Consider the following 23,515-nt stretch of genomic DNA (forward strand, 5'->3'; position numbering starts at 1 on the left):
TTTGAACTTCGGTGTGTGTGTGTGTGTGTGTGTGTGTGTGTGTAGCAACACTGATCCAGCGATGGATCCGATGAACATTTTCGTACTGTCTTGGCTAGTCCCTATCCTTGCCACAACCCCAGTCCTACATGGCTTCTATCCATACAGGCTTCATGATTCCCAGCATAAATTTTTGGGTGGTCAAATGAGATTCTTCCACCATATTTCAACAACAGAAAAACTGGCTGGATCCATCTCACTGTATTTTATGTTAAAGCTTCCTTTATTTATATTTCCTTATAGCATCACTAGCTTCATACCTGTGCTTCGCTACAGTACTTAACTACTTTAAATCCAGTTATAATACTTATGGGTATGTAACATTTTTTTGGTTTGTGGGTTTTTTTTTTAGTTGGTTTTGTAGTATAATGGCATAGTACCCGAGCTTCACAAAGGTGTTTGAATAAAGTGAAGTAAAGTGATTTTTACCTGAGAACACAAAGAGCCAAGCTACAAGAGATGAATAACACAAGGAGGAGGACGTGAAGGGAGTTGCAATGTTAGCCTGGAAGCCGGGTAGCTGAGTTTTAAAAGAGATCAGAAGGCTTTGCCAATTTCCCCTCTCTGCAGAGCCAGGAAGATCCTGCTCAGAGGGTTTGTTAATTTCCTCTTTGCCTCCTGAAGACTTTTTCAGTTTCACCTCCCTTCCTAAGAGGCAAAGAGGAAATAAACAAACCTTCTGAGCAGAGATCTCACTGGCACTGTAGAGAGGGGAAATTGACAAAGCCTTCTGATCTCTTTTAAAACTCAGCTTCCTGGCTAACATTGCAACTTCCTTCATGTGCTCCTCTTCCTGTAATCCATCTCTTGTTGCTTGGCTTACAGTTCCACAGCTGACCAATCAGAGTGGGGGGGGGGTGTAAGCAGGCAGGAGCCTGTCAGCCACACAGGAAAGCCAGGCCCCACAGGTAGATTGGCAATCCTAGTGAACTTTTAGTGGAAGACTGGGAGGTGCATTTTATCTCAGGACACATTCAATGGCTCCCAATAGCAACTGCATACTGTTTAGAATGTGAGAGATGAGGACCAGTCAGGCCATATACACAAATGAACTCTGTGTCCCAAGTGTCTGGGGGGGGGGGGGAAGGTGGAATGTTGTAAGCCCCAATCAGCCCACATATGCAAATGACCTTGAAAGGCTGGCCCAATCAGGGCAGGGGCACAAGCAGGCAGCAGCCTGCCAGCCATACAGGGAATCTGTATCCCTTTGGGAAAACACATTTTACCCATTTTTACCCTCTTAGGGGGCGAATTTCTTAAAATCTCTTCTTAGTGGGTGTTTACATCATGAAAGGAATCTCCCCAAATTTCATGTTTCTAGGTCCTAGGGTTCTCATCCCCCCACCCAGGGTGGGGGGTCCCCTGATCCCATCTTTTCCTCTCCCTGTGCCCACTTACTTGGCTGGTGGGGGGCACGCTCCCTGGGTCACCCCTTCCCCAGGCGATGCAGCACACTGCGAGAGTGGGCCGCGGCAGCGGTGGCAAGAGCAGGCCGCTGTCGCCACCACCGCAGCCCATTCTTGCCGCCGCAGCCCCTTTGCACCAAACGAGAGCGGGCCACAACGGTGGCAGCAAGAGCAGACCATGGTTGTGGCGAGAGCAGCCTGTGCCGGCAAGGACAAGGGCTTCCTTTGCCCCGGGAGCACCCTTTGACCCCCGCCTGATGATGTCACTCCCATCCGGGCAAGCATGTGTGCAGCGGGCATGAAGAAGGAAGCCAGGATAAGTGCCAGCTCCCAGTCCCTCGCTGGGAGAGTCCAGGGACCTGAGCATCTCCCATCCAGGGACTCCAGGTCCCTGGCAACCATACTAGCTCCAGCCGTTTGGGCTGGGCATTGATGAGTCTGTCAGGACACTTGTCTTTATATATATAAAGTGTTAAGTATGATTACATACAAATAACAATGAATACTCAAGAACAGATCTAAAATCCATCCTTTTATCATTCTTTTTATTTTGCCTTTTCCTCAAGTGACATATGTTCTCCTCTTTTATTTTCAGAACAACCCTGTGAGATAGGTTACCTGCTCAAGGCCATCCAGTGATCTTTGTGACTAGGCTTCCCAGTTGGCCACAGTCCCAATCTTCAGTTCTTAACAAACTGAGGAACAGGAGAAAAAATGACCTCACTGGTGATGCTCTAGGAATTTCCCTGAGCAATGATCATAGAGATTAAGATAAATTCCTAGAGTGTAACCCAGAGTGACTTCACATCCTCTCCAAACTCCACTCTCCCCAGGCACTACCCCCTCAAATCTCCTAGCATTTGCCTAGGTACGTGTTAGGGTCCCCATTTGTGATTACGACTGAGAACTTTCAAAGTGGTTTCTCTAGCTGTACCTTTAGTATCAGTTTGATGAGAAGTAGTTATCAGATGAAGTTATTTAGCTCCGTTTCAAAAACGCCAACTACCCATTTTTGCACATTAAACCTCTATTAAAGAGACAGCTGACAATACTATTCATGACAAGAGTGGAGATTTCAAGCCACGCCTCCTATATCCTAATTTAACTCTAACCACCATACAACATTCGCTTTCTAGAGGCTGGATAGGCAGTAAATGCTTAAAAAAACAACCACCTAAGATGCATATTGTTCTGAAGGCTAGTTTCAGTATTGGCTATAATAGCCTCAAAGTGATGTGGGCAGAGTCACTTCAGGAGACCAATGGAGCACAAAAGACCTGTGCTTTTAACAGCAGTTCAAAATGCAGAAGTCAGTCTGAGACCCAATGTGGTATAGTGGTTGGAGTATCAGACTAGGATACGGAAGACTCAGGTTTGAATCCCAGTTCTACCATGGAAGCTTGTTGGGTGACCTTGGGCCAGTCACACGCTCTCAGCCTAACCTACTTCCCAGGGCTGTTATGCAGATACAATGGAAGAGAGAACGTCAGCCACTTTGCATCCCCACTGGGGAGAAAGGCAGAGAATAAATGAACAAATAGATGAACAAATTTACAAACTGAAACTTTTTACAACATGATAATACGGCCCATATATTAAGCTACACTTAAAGGCACAGGAACAGAGACTGGTAAAAAGTTAACAACTCTAGTCTACTGCAACTAAGGACATAGAATTTCTCTTCATTTGGGTTGGTTTCTTTAAAGTTAGTTTTTCCCTGACAAACATTACACCTTTAACAATTTCCTAGTGAGCCAAAATTCAGCCGCACACAGCTTTCCTCAACATGGAGACGCTGTGAGGGGCATTTGTTCAATTTCTGCCTATCACACAGCTGTTGCAGGCACATAGCCTCTGCCAGACAAAACAAGGTGGTGATAACCCTTGTTTCAGGTGGCAGGAAACTGATATTGTATGGCAGTGACCGTGCAATGTTGTACAATGCTGTACTGTGTCAGACAGCAACCCGAACCAAACATAGCAGCTCTCAGTTAAAAATTGAGAAGATTAGTTCAGACATACATTCGATAGAAATATATATTATTTACAAGAGTAAGAGCAAAAAGCTAGTCCTTAGCAAGTGCATGGAACCAGGATTTTATCCGTTCCATGGCTGTTCTGAAGTTTCTTTATACTAGGTAGGCACACACATTACAAAGTAGGCCTTTTCAGAAATCTGAGGAGGTACAGGCAAGGCCTTTAGTAACAATCCCATTATCTGAACATGAGTGTAGACTGCGCACACTTTGCAACATGTGCACAGTCCCATTCAGTCAGACCATTGGTCCATCTGCTGTCTCCCTGTGACTAGCGACAGTTCCCCAAAACTCCGGCTGAAGATCTCTGGGAGAAAACTTTCCAACACTCTAACTGAATTCAGAGGACTGAATCAAACCTTTTGCATATGAAGCATCTACTCTGCCACTGGCTATGACTTCTCTGCATTCTAGCACTTGCCTCAAGCCTTGCTACCAGGTAGTCTGAGGAATGTGGAATTATGGAGGGAAATATTACCTCAAGGATGAAGTACAGGATTTTGACCACAGCAGTACTTTTAGGAAGGAAGGCTGTGCCAGAAATGATCACCTGCCAAAGAACTTACTCTTTGGGGCTGGCCGCTTGCTCAGGCTGACAGAAATGGGCATAACACAGGGTGGACCTAGGGTTGCCAACTCCAGGTTGGGGAATTCCTGGAGATTTCAGGGGTAGAGCCTGGCAAAGACCGGGTCAGGGGAGGGGACGGAGCTCAGCAGAGTATAGTGTCATAAAAGTTTACCCTCCAAAGCAGCCATTTTCTCCAGAGGAACTGATTTCTGTGGCCTGGAGATGAATAGTAATTCCAAGAGATCTCCAGCCACCACCTAAAGGTTGGCAAACCTAGGTTGCCCAGAAAAAAACCTGAGGGAAAAACAGTCTGGCTTGCTCTTGCACTTTGTTTTTTTTTTAAATATATATTTTATTTTATTTTATTTTATCAAAGTAAAAAAAATGGATACAAAAAGAAAGAAGTGGGGAGGGAAAAGTTAATAAGGTCAAGAAGATTTTGCGACTTATCGCTACAAGAATTCTTAGAATACAGAGTGCACAAAAACTTAATCTTTTTCAATATTTATCCATGTAGCAATAAAGATTGCAACTGTTAAGTCCCATTACTATATATCATTCCTCTATACTACACATACTTAAGCGCCTCCCACCTCCTTCTCCACACTTAATAAAAATTAATAATCAAAAAGGAAAAACTCCTCATTCCATTATTACTACAATATTTCATCTTATCTCTTTATGCAACTGATGAATATAGCAATCCTCTCTACTTATCCCTAGCTTTATCAATGTTTTCATACCTACAAACTATTTTAGCAATTATATATTCGATTATATATTCATACATTTCCCCCCTTGTCAGACTATAACCTCTTATAAACTATATACAATAAGTCAGTATGTGATCTTATTCCAGTTTGTAAAACTGCAACATCTTATTTATTCTATTCTTTATAAGCAAAATAATTTGCGGTGGCCTGTACATTGGTTGATGCTAGCCATAATAGCTTGTGCCGAGAACACAGGCAGTGTTGTACAGTTCTCCCTGTGCCCCCCATCCCCCGGTTTGGCCCCCCAGGGACCTGGAAACCCTACACGTAACCCCTACATGTTTCTCTTCAAATTCTCTTATTGGTCTTCTGTTTATATAACTCGTCAATTTTGCCATCACTGCATATTCTGCCACCTTGCTCTTGCACTTTGAATAGTCACTTGTAGTGCTGTCCTGAGCAGAGATCGTTTCCATATGGAGGTTGGGCTCCAGTTTGGCATCCTAAATGAAGTTTTTTTTAAAAAAAAACATTCACTTTTCAGGTTTTCCCATGCTTTGATGCAATGTTTTTCAAACGTGGTTTGATATAATCTTTTTGAATGCCATGTGGATGGGAAAGTGAGCATTTTTGAAGTTCCTACCCACAAGAATTCTATCTGCTGATTTTTGGTACAAACCTACCAGAGTTATACCCTTCAAAGTCCACTGAAGGCTTAGAAGGCTGTAACTCTGCTTAGGATTGTACCAAAAATTAGCTAACGGAGCTTTTGAAGCAAGGAGATAAACATCAGCACCTGTTAATATTGGCACACCAAGCTGCTGTTAAAGGCAGTGGCTAATTGAAATGCTGCAACCCCTCCCATTTTTTTAGTCCTTTAAAGGTACAAACCATTTTTCTCAGACTGAACACAGCATTTGTGGGCACAGAGACAAGTTATGAAGAATCTCGCACAAAAAGGCTTATTGTGCTTTGTTACAATTTCAATCATAACTAATGGAGGTGCCTTGGAGACAAAAGGTTAAGTGTGTTTAAGCCACACTGAAAAACAAGTCCATTAAATTCTCCTTTGGCCCCCTTTTATCTCTGAAATTCCAACCAGACGAAAATATTTTGTTTTGAATATATTTCTCTGGCCTAGTTCTTACATGCATATGAAGTGATAAATCGTTTCCAGGTGTACCCTCTGTACCTTTTCAGGTGTACCATCTGGCTCCTTCATACTGATTCTGGCAGTCAGTTAAGAGTTCAGGGGGTTTGTTACATTCTCCCTTCCTATTAGTTAAAAAGCAACCAGGGTCAGTTGCTAAGAGAGCTTTCTTTCAGTTTCCTTTCACAAGGAAACTGACTCTTTTTACAGATGCTGCTGATCTGGCCACACCATTCCATAGTAGCCTTCGAGGACAGACTACTGTATTATGCTATACACTGAGCTGCTTTGAAAACAATCCATAAATGACAGCGGGTGCAAAATGTGGTGGCCTGTACATTGGTTGATGCTAGCCATAATAGCTTGTGCCGAGAACACAGGCAGTGTTGTACAGTTCTCCCTGTGCCCCACATCCCCCGGTTTGCCCCCCCAGGGACCTGGAAACCCTACACGTAACCCCCTCCACCAACCTAAGAGCACTTTCTCACTGCTACCTTACCCCATTTTTTCTCCTTAGATGCTCTTCTTTCTTTGAAGTGGAGGGAGGGATGGAGATTTCAGACAGCTTTTTAAAGGAGGGAGAGGAGGAACAGCTCTTAAAAGGAATGTACTGCAAAAATCCCAGCTAAGAGCCAAGCTACAAGTGACGAATGACACTTGCCTGGCAAGTGAACAGACTCACATGTATTCCTCCCTGTTCACTTGCCATTCTCTTGCTCTCCACTTGATCAAGTGGAGCGCAAGTGAATGGCAAGTGAACAGGGAGGAATACACGAGTCTGTTCACTTGCCAGGCAAGTGGAATTCATCTCTTGTAGCTTGGCTCTAAGCCAGCAGAAGCAAAGCAATCCCTTCACACAGCTGATTTCTCGCTAGGATGAGGTCTGCAAAGACAGCTCAGGTTTGCAGAAGCAATAGCACGTAAGTCAGCCAACACATATCATACAATAGATGGAAGTCCTATTTCCATCCCAAACTGTTCTATTATACAACTTTGAATCCCTTTGTAAATTGCCCTCCTGAACATTTCTGTTTTGCATATTCTGTAAAAAGAAAAGCAGCAGAAGTGTGGGGTCCTTCCTGACTTCCTCAGGCAGGCCATTCTACAAGGTGCCACCACAGAGAATACGTGCCACTGGGCAATTGCCAATTTTACCCATATTCAGGGTGGCACATTTGCTCAGATGGGTGAAACTGTCATGGCAGAGCATAACAAGAGAGGCAGTCCTGCATATATGCGGGTCCAAGATCATTAAGGGCTTTGTAGGTGCTAACCAGAATCTTAAATTGAACCTGTTAACTCATTGGTTACCAGGAGTGACAGCAGAGTGGGTGTAACATGCATGTTCCTCCCAGCGCCCGATAGTGACCGGGCTCCAGTGCTCTGTACCAAATGGAATTTCCAAGTTAACTTTAAGGGTGGATCCACGTAAAGTGCATTACAATAGTCTAGCCTCAATAGTCTAGTCTAGTCTTTCCCAAAATGCACCTTTTTTTTAAAAAAGGAAACCTTATGACATTATAACGTCATAATTGTGGGAAGTAGATTTAATGAAGAAGAATATTTCATGTGCCTTTATTATTGCTATGCATTATTATTCTCAGGAGATAATGTAGTATTTGTAATGCAACTTGCAAGAGAATGAGACTTGAAACAAAATGACCAAAGCAGAACTTATGTATGTTAGTCACTGTGAAGATTGAGACCAGCCACTGTGAACCTTGCTATAAGGTGGTTACACCTGCACCTGCACCCACTAGTAGCTAGACACTGCTTATAGGTTGATACAGACACTTCTTAGTAAAGCTGTTCATGCCGAATGTAGCAATAGAAGAAGAATGGGAAAGAAAATGTGTTACGGAAAGAAGGAAGCTAGCTGTGAGTTAACCAGATTAGCAGTACCTTTCAAGGCTGAGAAGCCCCAGAGAAAGGGGAACGGGTGCTAAATGCAACTCCAAGCACATTCCTCAGGAAGGGAGAGTGCTCCCCTCCCACAGAACCCAGAGAAACAATCTCTGCCTGTAGCATACAAGGTTGCCAAAAGCAACATTGGGGAGCCCTTGGTAAAATGTTACATGGGCTAGAGAGATGGATATAATGAAAGAGATGTGTGGGAAAGGAAGAGAGATGTTCCTTCTAAAGATAAAACAAGCACTGATAAGATAAGCAAAGGCAATCGGGAAATATTGTAATTATGCTGTTGACTAAAGTTATTTCTTCCAATAAGAATACCCTTGGACTATTGTATCATTAGAGGTGGTCGCCTACTTGAGCCAACGAGGACCACAGTAATATTTGAGCCAATAGAACAACAAACATTGTAATTAATCAAAAGGTGTACAATGCTTTGCACAGCTATTGTAGCTTTGATGAGTGTTGGACACCCGGGAACCACTCTCTGCGTGACCTCTGCTCCTCCACGTTTAATAAACGTTGTAGACTTGCTTCATTCGCAGGACTCTACGTCTTTCTCTTCTTATGATTGGCTGAGGGACATTCAAACCACAGATTGGGTAGAACATAATGAAGTTTTTATTGCATTGGTTTGACTCCCTGGTGCTGGCCTCTGCTTCTCAGCTTGGGGTAAGCCCAGGTGAGTCTCTATGGCTTGGACCAGGGTATGTGTCATAAATCCTAAACAAAAATGTCTACTCGGAGCAGTGCTTATTTATTTATTTATTTATTTTATTTATTGCATTTCTAGACCACCCTCCCTGTCAGACAGGCTCAGGGCAGTGTGACAACATACAATTAATAACATAAAGTTTAAAAACAATAAAAACATTATAAATAAACATTAAAACACTATTCCATATACAATATGTCATGTATAGGGATTTTTTTAAAACCAAGCATAATTATGCTATACCGTCATAATGTTATAACATCATTATACTTGGTTGTTTTTTTTAAAAACACCCCGATATATGACTGCCATGCTCCAAGTAGACATTTTTGTTTAGGATTTTTGACACACACACCCCACCCCACACACAATCCAAACTGGAAAGCTGTACCAGGGCTGATCCAGGGCTGAAAGACAGAGAGGCTGGCATTGGGGGGCAAACCTTCATAAAGTTTTCTTCCAAAAAGGAAAGGTGCTTCACAACAATTCATATGGTTACATAGATAACTTTTAGGTTTTCAAAGATTAACTATTTATGCTTTGGGGGTTAAAGTTTTGTGTTTGGGGTTACTCTGCGCCAACAGTGCATGCATTCCATGTTGGGTTTCCTTTTGCTTTTGTTTCTCTTTTGTTTTGTTTTTTCCCACTGCTAATGGCTTAGTACTGGGCACCTTTGGACATCATAATTAGAGATGGGCATGATCCAAAAAAATTAACGATCCAGCTGATCATAGATTGGCGCCAGCGCTGATCCCGAATTAACGATCCGCACCGAGCATCTCCCGTTCCCGAGCCATGGATCGTGGAGGCCAAAGCGGGGCGTGCTGCTATTCCCAGCTATGTGGGAAGGTGGGTGCTGGCGGTGGCCGTCAGAGCTGCCTATCAGGGTTTGCAGGGATGAGATTGGAGTGCCCATGGCTACAGAACACCCCCTTCCCCCTCCCTTCCCTGGGTGTCTTCTCCCAACTTGTGACTGCTTTGCTGCTCCGTGGTTGGAAGGAAGCCTTGCTGATCAAGGAAAGCTGGGCTTCCATTGGGGTTTCCAGGGTGACAGAAGGAGGGCAAACAGAGCTCAGGCATTCCCCTGGCTCCGTTGCCAGGGGAATAGATTGCTGGCGCCTGAGTGTCTGGATCCCCAAACCAAGCCCGATCGCCCTGATCCAGGCCTCTCTCCGATCGCTGGATCATTGGCCGTGAACGATCACGATCCGCCGGGTCACGATCGCGCGATCGCCATTATCTTGGGTTTTTTCGTTCGTAATGCGGATCGTGCCCATCTCTAATCATAATGTCATTACGTCATAGTGGTAATGTGACTGGGCATATCTGAAAATAAAAAAGGGGGGGAATAATATGACAGCACCAGTGATGTCAGTGATGCCAATGATGACATCTACACCTCACTGCATAACCCTTTTTATTTCATGGCGGTGTGGACAAAAAAAGAGAGCAAATACACCATGAATAAAAGCAAGGCGCAGAAAGGTAGGTGGAAAGGCCAAAATAAATCTGATCCTTGAGGGGCAAACACTCAAAAAGAGAGGAGTAAATTGCCCATGCAGAAAAGGCCTAACATTACCTTTGTCTTATCAGGATTCAGTTTCAGCAAGGATGGCTGGTACATTTCTGGAAGCTGCGCAAGGCTAAAACTTTAGAGAGCTTTTTGTACAGGGATTAGTTTTTAAAAGAGTTGCATCTTTTGTCATTTATATTTTATGTGGGATTTTATTTTAGTTATTTTCATTTTTGTCAACTTCCTTGAATATATACAGAGAAAATGAGATCTATAAATTATTTAAATAAATGAAACTAAATAAAAATACACAAAACTCCCTGTATGTGAAACAACTAGTGCGTCAGAAAGGCAGCCAGGCTAGAATCTTTCTTCCTGACATCTAGTTTTCTATAAACTGAGATTAACTAAAATATAGATATGGAACTGGGACACTACACATTACAAATTGTGACCATATAGTGATCCTGAGATGTGTCAAACTTTCTATTATGGGGAGTTTTGTCTTGAAAGATTTCCTGATACCCAACAAGAACAGGCAGCTGAGGATTATAAACAAAGATGTCCTTGTCCAGTAGATCCAGAGGAGTTAGCCGTGTTAGTCTGTAGTAGCAAAATCAAAAAGAGTCCAGTAGCACCTTTAAGACTAACCAACTTTATTGTAGCATAAGCTTTCGAGAATCACAGTTCTCTTCGTCAGATACATGGAGGGCAAGAAGAAGCAGAATAGTTTCTTCCAGTAGAACAGTAAAATCAACTAAGTTCGTTAGTTCAGCCAGGGATTTTTTTGTCATGGTACTCTTCGGTATTGAGTACTGGCATTGGAGCGGGGTGGCGGTGGGGAGGAGGGCTCTCCTAGGTCCTGTGAAGTGGCGGAAATCAGAGCAACCTTATATATGACTACTAGCATCTTTTCTTTTCTTTTTTTAACAGCCAACAGGGACAGACACATGATGAGTGGAAGGAAGTTTCAGTCCATACTGTTTAGGTGAAATTGGCCATGAGCGTTGCAGAAAATTACTGCAGATGGTAAGACTTATTGCAAAGCTCCCCTTTCTATGGGCTACTTATTATTCCACAGGGTTTTTATTGTGCTATCGAGAGTTGCTGTTTGTGTTGTTTTTATGTTTGCAGGTGAACTAAGCACAAAGACATTATCTCAGAGTTACTGTTCATAAAAACAAATCCTACCTACCTTCAATCTGTTTGCACAGTATGGGGATTAATCAGCACCTGAATCAAATTGGCCAACAGAGACCCTGGATAATTTGGGTCTTTTTGATTTGGTTATAGCTGAGAAGCAGCAGGAGGGTTTTTTGTCTGATCTGACAGCAGCATTTTTTTTAATTTGAAGGGTTTCATCTTTTAAAATTGATTTTATGTTTTACAGAATGAAGACTATTTTTCCGTTGCTTAAATTTTGTTTTTCTGGCTTGCTTTAACATTGATAATTTTAGGGTTCGTTTTATGATTTTAGTGTTATCACTTTCATTTTGTGAACTGCCTTAAGCAGGTCTCTGGAGAGGTGGCTTATGCATTTTCTAAATAAATAAATAAATATTGCCTGTCTGTAGCTATTGCAGGAGATATATATGTATCTATTCATCTGTCACATAATCTTACCCTTCTCCAAAGGTCTCAGGGTGGCATGTGTGGTATTGCCCTCCATCCTACTGGGGGTCCCAGGCCCCAGGGAGGCCTAGCTGGCCTCGATCAGGGCCAGGGTTTTTTCAGTCCTGGCCCCAACCTGGTAGAACTCTCTGTTGGAGGACACCCAGGCCTGCCAAGATCTTACATCTTTTTGCCGGGCCTGTAAGACAGAGATGTTCCACCAGGCATATGGTTGAGGCCAGTCTTTGTTTTTGGAGCCTCCCTACTGGTCTCCCACCAGGGGGGCAACATAATCATCTGCCTCCCTATAAGTGCAGTCACCAGATTATTTTAAACTGTGCCCCCACCCCTTCTGTTCTGCTTTGTTTTATACCATGATTGGGGAAATTGGAGGGGGCCCGCCATCCAAAATGCTGTTTTGTATGTATTTGTGGTGTTGTCTGGTTTTTAAATGTATTTATGTGTTTTAATGCTCATTGAGCATTTTACTGTAACCTGCCCTGAGCCTGTTCACAGGGAGGACAGGCTAGAAATCGAATCAATAATAATGAAAAATAATCTTGTATCTTCTCAGTCATCTTGTGAGGTAGAGGGGCTCCTACTTCAAAGGTACTGCTTCAAAAACTTGCAGGCCCTGTTTGACCAGAACCACTACGGAGCAAACAATATTGAGTGTGTGCTTCTTGAAAAGCTATTGTTTGGAGCCTTTGAATCCATTCGGACAATACTGAATACTGGCAGAAAAGACATGCTGAGCAGGAGGAATGATCCACTGTTAGCAGAATGGGTACAAAGGAGCCAAGCCCCATATCTCTATATCCCCTTCAAATCCCTTTACAATTATGTCTGTGTCCAGCCTTTGTTTGCCTTGAATGGGTATTAAACCATCTAATCCAGTGATCCCCAAAGGGCCACAATGCCTGCCGTCTTTCTCTTCTTTCCAAAGCTTCTCTTCCTCAAAGCAGTCCTGGCTTTCCTATACTTCACTGGAGCAGGAGTTGTTTTAGAAGAGTCCAGGAATCTCCTACCTTTGTATCTTCTGGCTGCACCCATTTCAAAACAGTTGCTTCCTTTATAGATGGATGCTTGGATTGGAAACGCCTAAAAATTTGTCTCCAGACTTCATGCAGCCATTTTGTGGCTGCCTGTGCCCCTGTCCATGGCAGCCATTTTGTGGTGACACTCTCTCCCCATCTTCCCTAAACTGCCCACAGGCTCAACCTGCTGGATCTAACCATTAGACAACAACGATCCTGTCCTTTGCCGGCAACAATCTGATTGTTTGTTTTGCCAGAACTGTTTGGATGTTGCATCTTTAAAGGCATTTCATATTTTGACTCTTGAGGGGACCACCCAAAGTCCATCATCTGGTTTGAATTTACATTTGGCAATGTCAATGGGCAATTGCTTAGGGGAACTCAACAGACCAGTTCTCTGATTTCTGGCACATGGTATATATTTAGGATTACAAGGAATTATTCATGGCTTTTGACATTTATTATTCTACTAAATCCATACAAAGCTTTGAATATTGTGTCATTATTACTTTGTCATGTCTGCAGCTTTCATGTCTCTGCACTATTTCTAAAGCCTTCTATTTCAGTGGCGAGGCCTCAGCATGAATCCAAACAGCTTGGAAAAGCAGTGCAAGGAAACAAAGCAAGTGAAGGCATGGATACTGGAGCGAAATCCAGTCCCAATTCATCCCCTTTAAGTTCCACTGGTTGTAATGGAAGAATTGGGCATCCTACTTAGCATTTATACAGTTTTTTAAAAATGTTCAAAACATTTTATATACATTGGCTCAGTAATCTTCACAACACAGGTTAGCACTAGGGTTGCCAGCCTCCAGGTAGTGGCTGGAGATCCCCCGGAATTACAAATGGTCTCCAGGCCACAGAGATCAGTTCACCTGGAGAAAATGGCTACTTTGGGGGATGGACTCTATGGAATTATGCCATGCCAAGGTCCTTTCCGTCCCCAAACCCGTTTCTCCAGGTTTCACCCCCTAGATCTCCGGGAATTTCCCAACTTGGAGCTGGCAACCCTAGTTAGCACTATTATCTCCAATTTGAGGAACAAGAGCCAAAGATGAGAGAGAGCCATCTGCTACTAGGGCTCTCGGTGAGGACTAGGGGTACAAATTTCTGAGCACCCAGGTAGCCCTGGGTGTTTTCAGGAACCAGGCAAAGTGCTGGGGGATATTAGCAGCAAACATATGCTAATCAAGTATTTTATGTGTGTTTTTCTGAACGGGGAGGGAATCTGTTGGGAGAGGGATTTCTAGAGAGGAATCTTTGTCTGGAAACCTAATGGAAGCTCTCAGCAGCCCTACCTGCCACATGCAGTACAATGGTTACTTTGGGCCAAGATAAGTGACAAATGACACTTGAACGGCAAGTGTATTTCTCCCTGTTCACTTGCCCTCCACTCAATCCACTTGCCATTCAAGTGTCATTCATCACTTGTAGCTTGGCCTTCAGAAATAATTCCAGCTGAATTCAGAGGGAGTTGCTCCCTTGTAAATGTGTGCCGATTGTAGGCCTAGAACAGTCACACTGAAATCCAGGACTTCCTGGTTCACAGTTTTTGTGTATTCATCTTTCATGTTGATATCAATGGGTCTTTAAAATGCTAGATTTAACCTAAACTGTGTTCGTGTTTCTATGACTTCAGAGAAATCAAATCAGTATTACTTTCTCACTTGTGAGGAAGAACACATATTTGCCAATTTCTCCTTCTGCTCAAAATGGTAAGAACTGAAGTTTACCAAAGCCAGAACAGCTATTTTAAAGGCTAATTTGTCATATAATATTGGGAATTTTTCTTAAAGCCTTAGAGCCGTTGACCTGAGTTCTGATGTCTGAAAGCACCAGCCTCACAGGGGTTTTTTCTGATGCACTTGGGTAAGCATTTGCACCTGCACCCCCTTCACTGTTAAAGAATGCTTCCAAACATGAACCAAGAGAGGAATAAGGAAGAAAAGCAAAGCCTCTCCCTGGCCCTTTACAAATGTGAATAAAAGGCCAAGACGGTGCAAATGATATTTTAATTATGTAAAGCTGGAATTTGATGGACACATTTCATGATTGATGTTTCTGCTTGAATACAGCCTTCCCTGCCACCTCCTCTTCTGGACTTGCATAAACATGAAGATCTCAAGACAAATTAAATGGAGGCCTGATTCTGACCTGGCAAGGAAATTCCATGCAATTAAACACAACACTACACAAAGCAATGACATGCTATTAAAGTCCAGCCCATGCACCAGCAAATCAAGAGCTCTTCGAACCTTATGAGTATCATTGGTGCCCAAATTATCTTTTTTTACATTTGTAGGAATCACATGAATTTCAGCACATCCTGGGCTGGATTTCTTTCACACTTACACACTATTGCTTCTCTTTAACCCAATTTAACTGGTGGAAGCTTAGGCCAAAGGTGAGCCAAATATCTTTTGTTGCAGAAAATACATTAAATGGGCAGAAGATATATTAGGAACCTTGGGAATAAAAGAAAGGCCAAACTACACACAATGTTGGAGTTCCATGATTGGAACATCAAGCATGTTGACCCCCCACCAATAGGTGGGAGGAGGGTTCCTGATATGGATTTGGGCTGCAACACTGGAAAAGGAAGGAATTTGTCTGCATCCTTCAAGCCCCGTGGCGCAGAGTGGTAAGCTGCAGTACTGCAGCCCAAGTTCTGCTCATAACCTGAGTTCGATCCCGGCGGAAGCTGGATTCAGGTAGCCGGCTCAAGGTTGACTCAGCCTTCCATCCTTCCGAGATTGGTAAAATGAGTACCCAGTTTCCTGGGGGTAAAGTGTAGATGACTGGGGAAGGCAATGGCAAACCACCCCATAAAAAGTCTGCCAAGAAAACGTGATGTCCCCCATGGGTCAGTAATGACTCGGTGCTTACACCTTTACCTTCTTAAAGTGCAGTGCTCAGAACTGGACACAGTCCTCCAGATGAGGTGAGTAGTAGCTCAGAGTAGAGTAGAAGGCTTCCTTCTCCTAATCTGGACACTATGCTTCTATTAATATAGCCAAAGATCACATTAGCCTTTTTGCAGTCGCATCACACTGCAGACTCATGTTGTGATTGACTACATGTACTACAGCCAGATATTCCCAGTCCTCTATCTGTATATTTAATTGTTTTCACATAACTACAAATTTTTCCAATTGTCTCTGTTGCATTTCATTTTCAGCCCAGCTTTGCAACCTATTCTGATAAATAGACAATTTGTTGCTATCTAATTGTAAAAAAATGTTGCTGTGTGTCCTTTATTAGGAAGTGGCACACTTAACATCTCACCAAAAAGCAATAAATATACATAGGAGCACCCTGTGCAATTGGCTTAGCAGCACCCTGGCATAAATCAGTGCGTGGTTTGCACCTGAATTACTGGCAGCCGTTCACTGCTATCATTTTCCTTTCTGTAAAGCATAACTAAGAAGCCTTTTAGTCCCATGGAAATCTTTCCCTGTCATTCCCTTCATAACTGGTTGTTTTAGTACCCCGCCTACCCGCACCTTAATATAAATATTTAACTTTCTTTTAAAAAGATCTATATCTGGTTTTGTGCTCTAGAGCCACAGGTTGGAGACCCTTTCCTGAAGAATTACTACTAGGTTAGGTAGTTCAAGGGGGGGGGTGTCCTTTTTGTTTGGTGAAGTAGAAGTTTGGAACGGTTTATCAAAAAGAAGTGGCTGGGAATCCAGCCTGCTGCCAACCTAAGACAGAATATAGTGCAAAACGTTTTGCAAAATGTAGGAATCTCTGAGATTTTTGATAGATGATTTTTTAAAAGTCCCACTCTGCTCATGCACCCTTTAAAACTCAAAAACAGGGATTTGGGGGGGCGGGCAAATGAGTCAACTGAAACATTTCCTACAGTTTTAGCGATGAACTCTTTTATGACCTTTTAACCAGTCCTTTCAATCATGCCGGGCCTTCCGTCCATCACATTTGTATCTTGTGCTTCCAAGAAAGAGCTCACTAAGAATGTGGTTCTCTCCCCCTCCATTTTATTCTCACAATAACCCTGCCAGGCAAGTTAGGCTGACAAAAGGTGGCCTAAGATGAGTCAGTGCACTTCCTTGCTGAGAGAGGATGTGAACCCACGAGAGTGCTCACCCCAAACAGGGCACCAAAGGGGCAGCTGATGTAAAGTTAACCCTATGTGTGCTTACTTATCCTTCAAGGCTCCAAAGTGTGAAGGACTGTGACCCTAATTCACAGTAATGATTGTGAGGACGGAACCAGGGCAGGTAAAATTCAAGAGCAGCTAGATTTTGAGCGTACGAGCTTTCAAGAGTCAGAGCTCCCTTCAAATCTAGTTGGCTTTGACTGTCCTATTGCACCCAAATCTTGCTTCTCTACTGCAGACCGACACTACTACCCACCTGAAACAATCCGGAAAGGTCGTTACTCTGGGGTAATTCTCACAGAATACATAAATTCCCCGCCCCCTTTCTAAGGCATACAGATTATTACGTAGACTGGCAGTCTGGTTTCATTTAACCCCCAATTCAGGGCTGCCAACTCTGAGTTGCGAAATTCCTGGAGATTTGGGGAGGCTGGGGTTTGGGGAGGGAAGGGCCTTTCGTGGGGTGTAAGGCCATCGAGTCCACCCTCCAAACCAGCCATTTTCTCTAGGGGAATTTATTTCTGTAATCTGGAGATCAGTTGTAACTCCTGGAGATCTCCCGGCCCCACCTGGAAGCTGGCAACCACCGTTTCCTTTTATAACCGAGGACTTGGCGTGCCCTCGTCTCCCGACCTGGCGAGCGCCTCTCCCAACACGCCCAGACTCAGCCCCAGGCAAGGCCTCCGAGCCTCACGAGAGGGGACTTGAGCGCCCGATTCGACGGGACGGAGGGAGCCCTCGCCCGGCCCCACCCATCCTGCGCACGCCAGCCCGTGAAGGTGGGTGGACATCGGGGGAGCGCAGGCGACCGGCTCTCCATGGGGCAGCCCCACTCTCTCCAGCCCAGCAGGGGAGGGGTCGGCCCATTATGCCCCCCCCCCGTCGCCGCCGCCTCTCCCCACATGATCCCGCTTAAATGCGGCGGCCGCTGTTCCGGGCCTCTCAGTCCGCAGCCGCTGCTCCAGCACAGTCCCCACTGGCTGCAGCAGCGTCCCCGTGCCGCCCCCTCCCAGGCTCCCGGCGTTACCTGAACCAGCACCACGGGGGAGTCGCCTGCCCGCCTTCGGCTTCGCGCTGCAGCTGCCCCTCCGCGCCTTCCAGCCGGCCGAGGTGAGTGAGGGGCTCCGGGGACAGCCGGGCACCTGCAGGGGGAGAGCGCAGCGTTGAGCGCAGGGCAGAAGGGCCTTCGCGCCTTTGGGGAGCCTCTCTTGCAGCCCCGTCTGGCTGCTGCAGGACACCGGTGAGGCGAGCTTCGTTCCGGCTTCTGTGCCGGGGAGAGTTTCTGGGGGTGGCCGTGTTGGTCTGCAGTAGAAAAGCAAGATTCGGGTCCGGGAGCACCTTAAAGACCAACATTTCCACGGTCTGAACTTTCGAGAGTCAAAGCTCCCTTAGTCAGATACCCTGGAAATCTAGTTGGTCTTTAAGGTGCTGCTAGACCCGAATCTTGCTCTTCTGCCAGGGGGGAGAGAGATGGAAATCCGCAATCCTAAAGTTCTTTTTACCCCAAAGGCTCCTGCTTCCTCCTCGCCAGCGAGCTGCCCCACCGTTGCCCTTTCAAAGCCAGTCAAAGGATCCCCTTGCTTATTCTCTATAGCATGTCAAGACAATTGAGGAAGACACTCAAGGCGGCAGCCTTGTAGCTGCACCAGGCTTTCTTGGAGTTATCAGTTGGTGTGCATGTGTGTGTTTGTGATATGTGATGTGATGGTGGACAGATATCTGGAAAGAGTCTCAAAGATCAGCTTCATATCCCAGACATTGGTACGATAAGTACATCCTTCTTCCCCTTCAAGGATTCAGAGAACAAAACCCGACAGGCTTCCACCAGGGTAGCCCCACTGCCTCAAATCTCTGCAGCAATTCCATTCACTTTTTCAGTTCAGTCAGCGGCTCTGACCAGCAGTTCTGCATCTTCATTTTTACAGCTGGTAGTTAGATGGCTGTGTACAGTTGTGTTCATGTTAACTGCTTCCACTGACAGTCAACTGTCTTTATTGCACTTAACTGGCCCAGTTGCCTATCTGGGCTATACATGCTCAGTTCTTTGAGCCTTCTCTGAGATATGATGCATTGGCTTTCCTCTACCCTCCTATCATTCTTCTCTGCAAGAAGATCAGAAACACAGAGCTGGAGTTAGTTTCTGGGCTCCTTATCTTGGGAGTTTTAACTGCATCCTGAGTCTTGTATGGGGCACTCTGGGGGCCTGGAGAGAGGTGGATAAATGCTTGCTCTTTATGCTGTCCTGTCGTTCCCTATTCCTGCCCGCTTGCTCAGAAGTCCTATCGTAGAAGCAGGCTCGCTGCCCAGCTTACTTAGAATATGTTCACGTATGTTGGATAATTCACTTTCTATGCACTTTCACGATCATTTGCAACAATGGCTAAAGTGCCCTGAAAATGCATTATCCCACATGTGTGAAAGCAGCCTTAGCGTGTGCAGTAAAGGTATCCAAGAATGAAAGAGTTCTCTGAGCTGGAATCAGAGGGGTGAGCTTGTGAAATCTGAAATGTCACATGAAGTCAGAGGGAGCGTATAAAAACTGGGCCTCAAGAAATTAGAGTTCTTGGACACTAAGCCCTGATGTGGTGTGAGAAACAGGAGAGGACATGGGGAGCAGAGGTGAAGTCCCGTGCCCTAAAACATGTTGGGGGACTGGAGGTAGTGGTAAAGCCTTTAAAGCAGATGTTTAAGTGCTGCTTCACCACGATGGTTAGATGCAGCCATGGGTCAGTGGCGGAGCATTTACTTTGCATGCACACTGATCCACGTTCAGTCCACAGCATCTTTTGTTAAAAAGGATCAGGGAGAACATGATGTGAAAGGTTCTGCCTGAGAGCTGCTGCCAATCAGAGGAGACAGTACTGAACTCAATAGACTATGAGCCAAGCTACAAGTGACGAATGACACTTGAATGGCAAGTGAACAGACTCACATGTATTCCTCCCTGTTCGCTTGCTACATGATCACTACGTGATCGAGTGGAGTGCAAGTAGACTACAAGTGAACAGGGAAGAATACATGTGAGTCTGTTCACTTGCCATTCGAGTGTAATTCGTCACTTTGAGCTTGGCCCTATGTGAGCTGACTCAGTGTAAGGTATCTTCATGGACCTTACACTGAGATTTTCTTACACAAATTTAATTTCTGTGCAGAAAATGCATGCATAACACTTACGTGGGATAAAGGTACATGTTTGTGGCAGATCCATTGGCATTCAATATATATGAAGGTGTTTACACAATGTATAAACATGAAGGTGAGAACCAGACAAGAGACTTGTCAGTTTGTACCCACGTTGCTCCACTGAACAAAGTTTGAAGCCTCCATCCAGCCAAACAAGACTTTGTCCACCTTAAGTGTCTTTTGTGCTACAGGAAGACACACTTAAGGTGGAGGGAGGCTTCATCTTTGCTGAGTGGAGTGGTAGGATACAAGCCGTCATAGGCAAAGCATTGGTCCAGAGGTGGTCTAAAGCAGAATTTTACTATTTCTCTGTCATTCAGTGCATCTAATTAGCTTCCATATCCCACACTTCTTCTAGGCTATCGAGTTGAATATTCCAAACAACCCTGCCAGATAGATTCAGCCGAGAAACAATGACTGGCTGAAGGCTCATCCATTGAGCGCTGTGGCAGAGTGGAGATTTAAACCCAGGTCTCACTTGACCAAAGCTAAGGGCTGTATCCAGACTAACTTTGCCAATAACAGAATGCAATTCCATCAGCAGAACTTTCCTGCCCCCCCTGCAGCCCATTGGTCTCCCCAAAACACTGCTTCTGTGGGATCCTCAGGAAGAATGTGAGAGACAAATTGAGGGTCTGCAGCAAAAAGGGGGAATTGGCAGAAATTACACCTCCCCTTCCATTAGCAGAAAATTTAGTCTGGATTCAGCTCCAACACTGCACTGGCTCAAAGGCATGAAAGAGAGTTGTTACTAGAGAAGGAAGAAAGCATGTGTGGATCAAGTCATGACAAAAGGCATGATTGACATGATGCTTTTATCACAGACTTCTAGAATGGGTATTAAGGATGGTCCAGAAAGTGGAGAGAAGACAAAGAGGAAGTTTTCATTGTGGTAAACTGAGATCTGTTTCATCTTGTTCATCCCACTGTTGCTTTGAGCCAGCTCTTCACCCCAAGTTTTGCAAACATGGTCCTGTATTGTGACCTGGAAAGACTTTATATATTTCCCTTCTCCCTTTGAGCGGGGAAAACAGAGAAACATCTCTGCTGTGGGCTTCTAGAAATATCCTACTTACTGCTGCTTTGTGAGAACTGCATCCGTTCCTTATTGTTCTGCTATCACTTGATTTGCCTAGCAATGTTGTGTCCAGTAACCCGCTCTTAATATTTAAGATAATCTGGACTTGTACAGTCACTGCTTATCTAAAAAGCTGAATGTTTATTCAGCTGTTCCTACATAGTTTTTTCTTTAAAAATTAAGACTGATGCATGCTTCAGTGCATTGTTCCCAACAGAACAAGATCTGTTTGTCAGACCCATGCCTGTTTAGTTTTAACATCTCTGCATTTACTGAAAATATTCCAGCAAGCCAGGTAACCGCTAGCGCACGTGGTAGGCATGTTTGCACAAGCAGCTGCTTGCTTTTGGTCCCCTGCCGAGGTATGTGCGCTGGCTACATCAATTAAGCAGCTGTGTAGACGAGGTTTTTTTTTCCTGTATCTGACTCTTATGTCACTTGCAGCTTCTTGTGCTTATATGCGGGAGCACTACGACCGAAGCAGAATTAAGCAGGTGTAGGTAGGACACAATGTTACTTACACTCTTAATTTCCTCTGTGGCAGATGCAGTGGAAACTTGAATTATGAATTTAGCCAAGCCTGGCAAAGCACATCCTTACGGTTTAGAGCGATTGGCAGAGCAAGTCTACTTAAAACCCTACTCAGGTTTATTCAATGGGCCTTACTCCAAAGAGGTGTTAGGACTGCACTGTTGGGCTGTTGCTTGATTAAAGAACACTTAACGTTAATTAAATGTATCAAGTAATCAGCAAATTAAAGTTACAAGTCAATAAACAGTAGCTTTGATGGGGAAAAAGCCTACCCACTGCTTTTAAATAAAGACATTCTCAGAAAACTCATTCTGTTCTATGGAGAGGGAAAGAAGAAAGCCTCTTCTGAGATGATACTTGCACGTTTTGTAAGTGGTAATATTAAAATACCTTAACCTGGATAGCCTAGGCAAACCCAATCTCATCGGATCTTGGAAGCTAAGCTGGATCGGCATTGGTTAGTAATTGGATAAGAGACTTCCAGTGAAGACCAGGGTTGCAAAGACAGCCAATGGCAAACCACCACTGTTAGTCTCTTACCATGAAAATCCCACTAGGGGTCGCCATAAATCAGCTATGACTTGACAGCACTCTCCACAGTATTAAAATCTTGCTTTAAAAAAATCCCGTAACTCCAGACTGGTTAATCAGGGCCAATTTTTTTAATTTAAACAGAACAATTTGAATCAATCAATGTAACCAATTAATCAGTGTTGGAGTCTGAAGAGTAGTCTTATGTGATTAGGCAGGTTGAACAATTTTCTTTTGCCAGCCTGCCAAATTATTTTAATGCCAGATTGCCAAAAATAGCTGTTCATATACTACAGGAGAATAGGTTTGCTTAACATAAGTACCAGGATGGAAAGCCTAACCTATAAAGAAGTCTCTATAATTGGCCAGACTGTTAGTGTGTGAAAACCATCACATGTATAACGGCAGGGCAGAAAGAACTCTTGTGCGGCAGAAACATGTTCTGTAGAGCCTCGGTTACCAAAGGAGTCTAGTGGTTTAATACTGAGAAGGTGGCAGACAGGAAGTGCCGGGCTCCATGCTGGTGTAGTCAATGGGGCCTTTGTTCCAGAAACCCAGTGATTAAAAATGGCACAATAAATTATCCTACAAAACCCCATCCACAACTCATACTAGAGCTGCCAGCCCTCTAAGAATGAAATCTTGTAAAAGCTGTAGCAATATAGCCTCGAGGCGGGCATTTAGAACCTGCGAGTAAAAATGGTGTTTTTTTTTCTTGAAGCGAATTCTTGTAGTTCGCTTGCAGACTCAGGTTTAGTATTTATCTCAGAGGGTGGTTCAGTAGACTAAGTGGATTTACTTGGGATATGGAATTGGCTCCACATGAAATATGAATTCCTGTCTGGAATGCAGGCAAGAGCGTGTGGTATTTTTAAGTAAAATGACACTATCTACCTAAGCTAATGGACTTTTATTTCAGCCATCTGGAACTTGCATGAGCTGTCCCTCCGCTGTGCCCGCATCGCCCCCAGTACACTTCCCCCCTTTTCAAAAACATTTCATCAGATGCTATTCGATGGGAGCTTTCTTTTTCACCAGCCCTTTTTTAAAAAATTCCTTTCGCATTTATCCTTTGGTTGCTCAGAACACAATATGTCTCTTGAGGTTTCCTGCAAGACTTCTCAAAGAAAGCTTAAACAATTTTCAGCATCTCCAATAGGGCCCTTTTGTTTAACTTCTTTGCTATGTATCTAACCTCATTTTGAAAAAAGCTGCTTGGCTCTTAAATGCATGGCTAAAACATCTGAAGAAATGAGAACTCTGCTGGCATGTTAGAATTACAGTCGGCCACTATGGGGAAAATAAATAAAAGAGATTCTCAGTTCACATACTTCTTATCGTGGGCGGCTTCAGTTTGGGGGGATTTTCAGTGC

General features: G+C 44.1%; 1 protein-coding gene across 1 annotated transcript in view; it reads right to left on the bottom strand.

Moving 5' to 3' along the window:
• The window catches only part of RBPJL (recombination signal binding protein for immunoglobulin kappa J region like), a 75,966-nt gene that overhangs the window by 40,027 nt on the left and 12,424 nt on the right, over positions 1 to 23,515 (bottom strand). The window contains exon 2 of the mRNA XM_054980934.1: positions 17,847 to 17,961. Coding sequence (XP_054836909.1) covers positions 17,847 to 17,961 — 115 coding nt within the window. The remainder of the gene's footprint in view (positions 1 to 17,846; positions 17,962 to 23,515) is intronic.

Source organism: Eublepharis macularius, chromosome 5 (assembly GCF_028583425.1).
Source record: "Eublepharis macularius isolate TG4126 chromosome 5, MPM_Emac_v1.0, whole genome shotgun sequence".
NCBI classification, from domain to species: domain Eukaryota; kingdom Metazoa; phylum Chordata; class Lepidosauria; order Squamata; family Eublepharidae; genus Eublepharis; species Eublepharis macularius.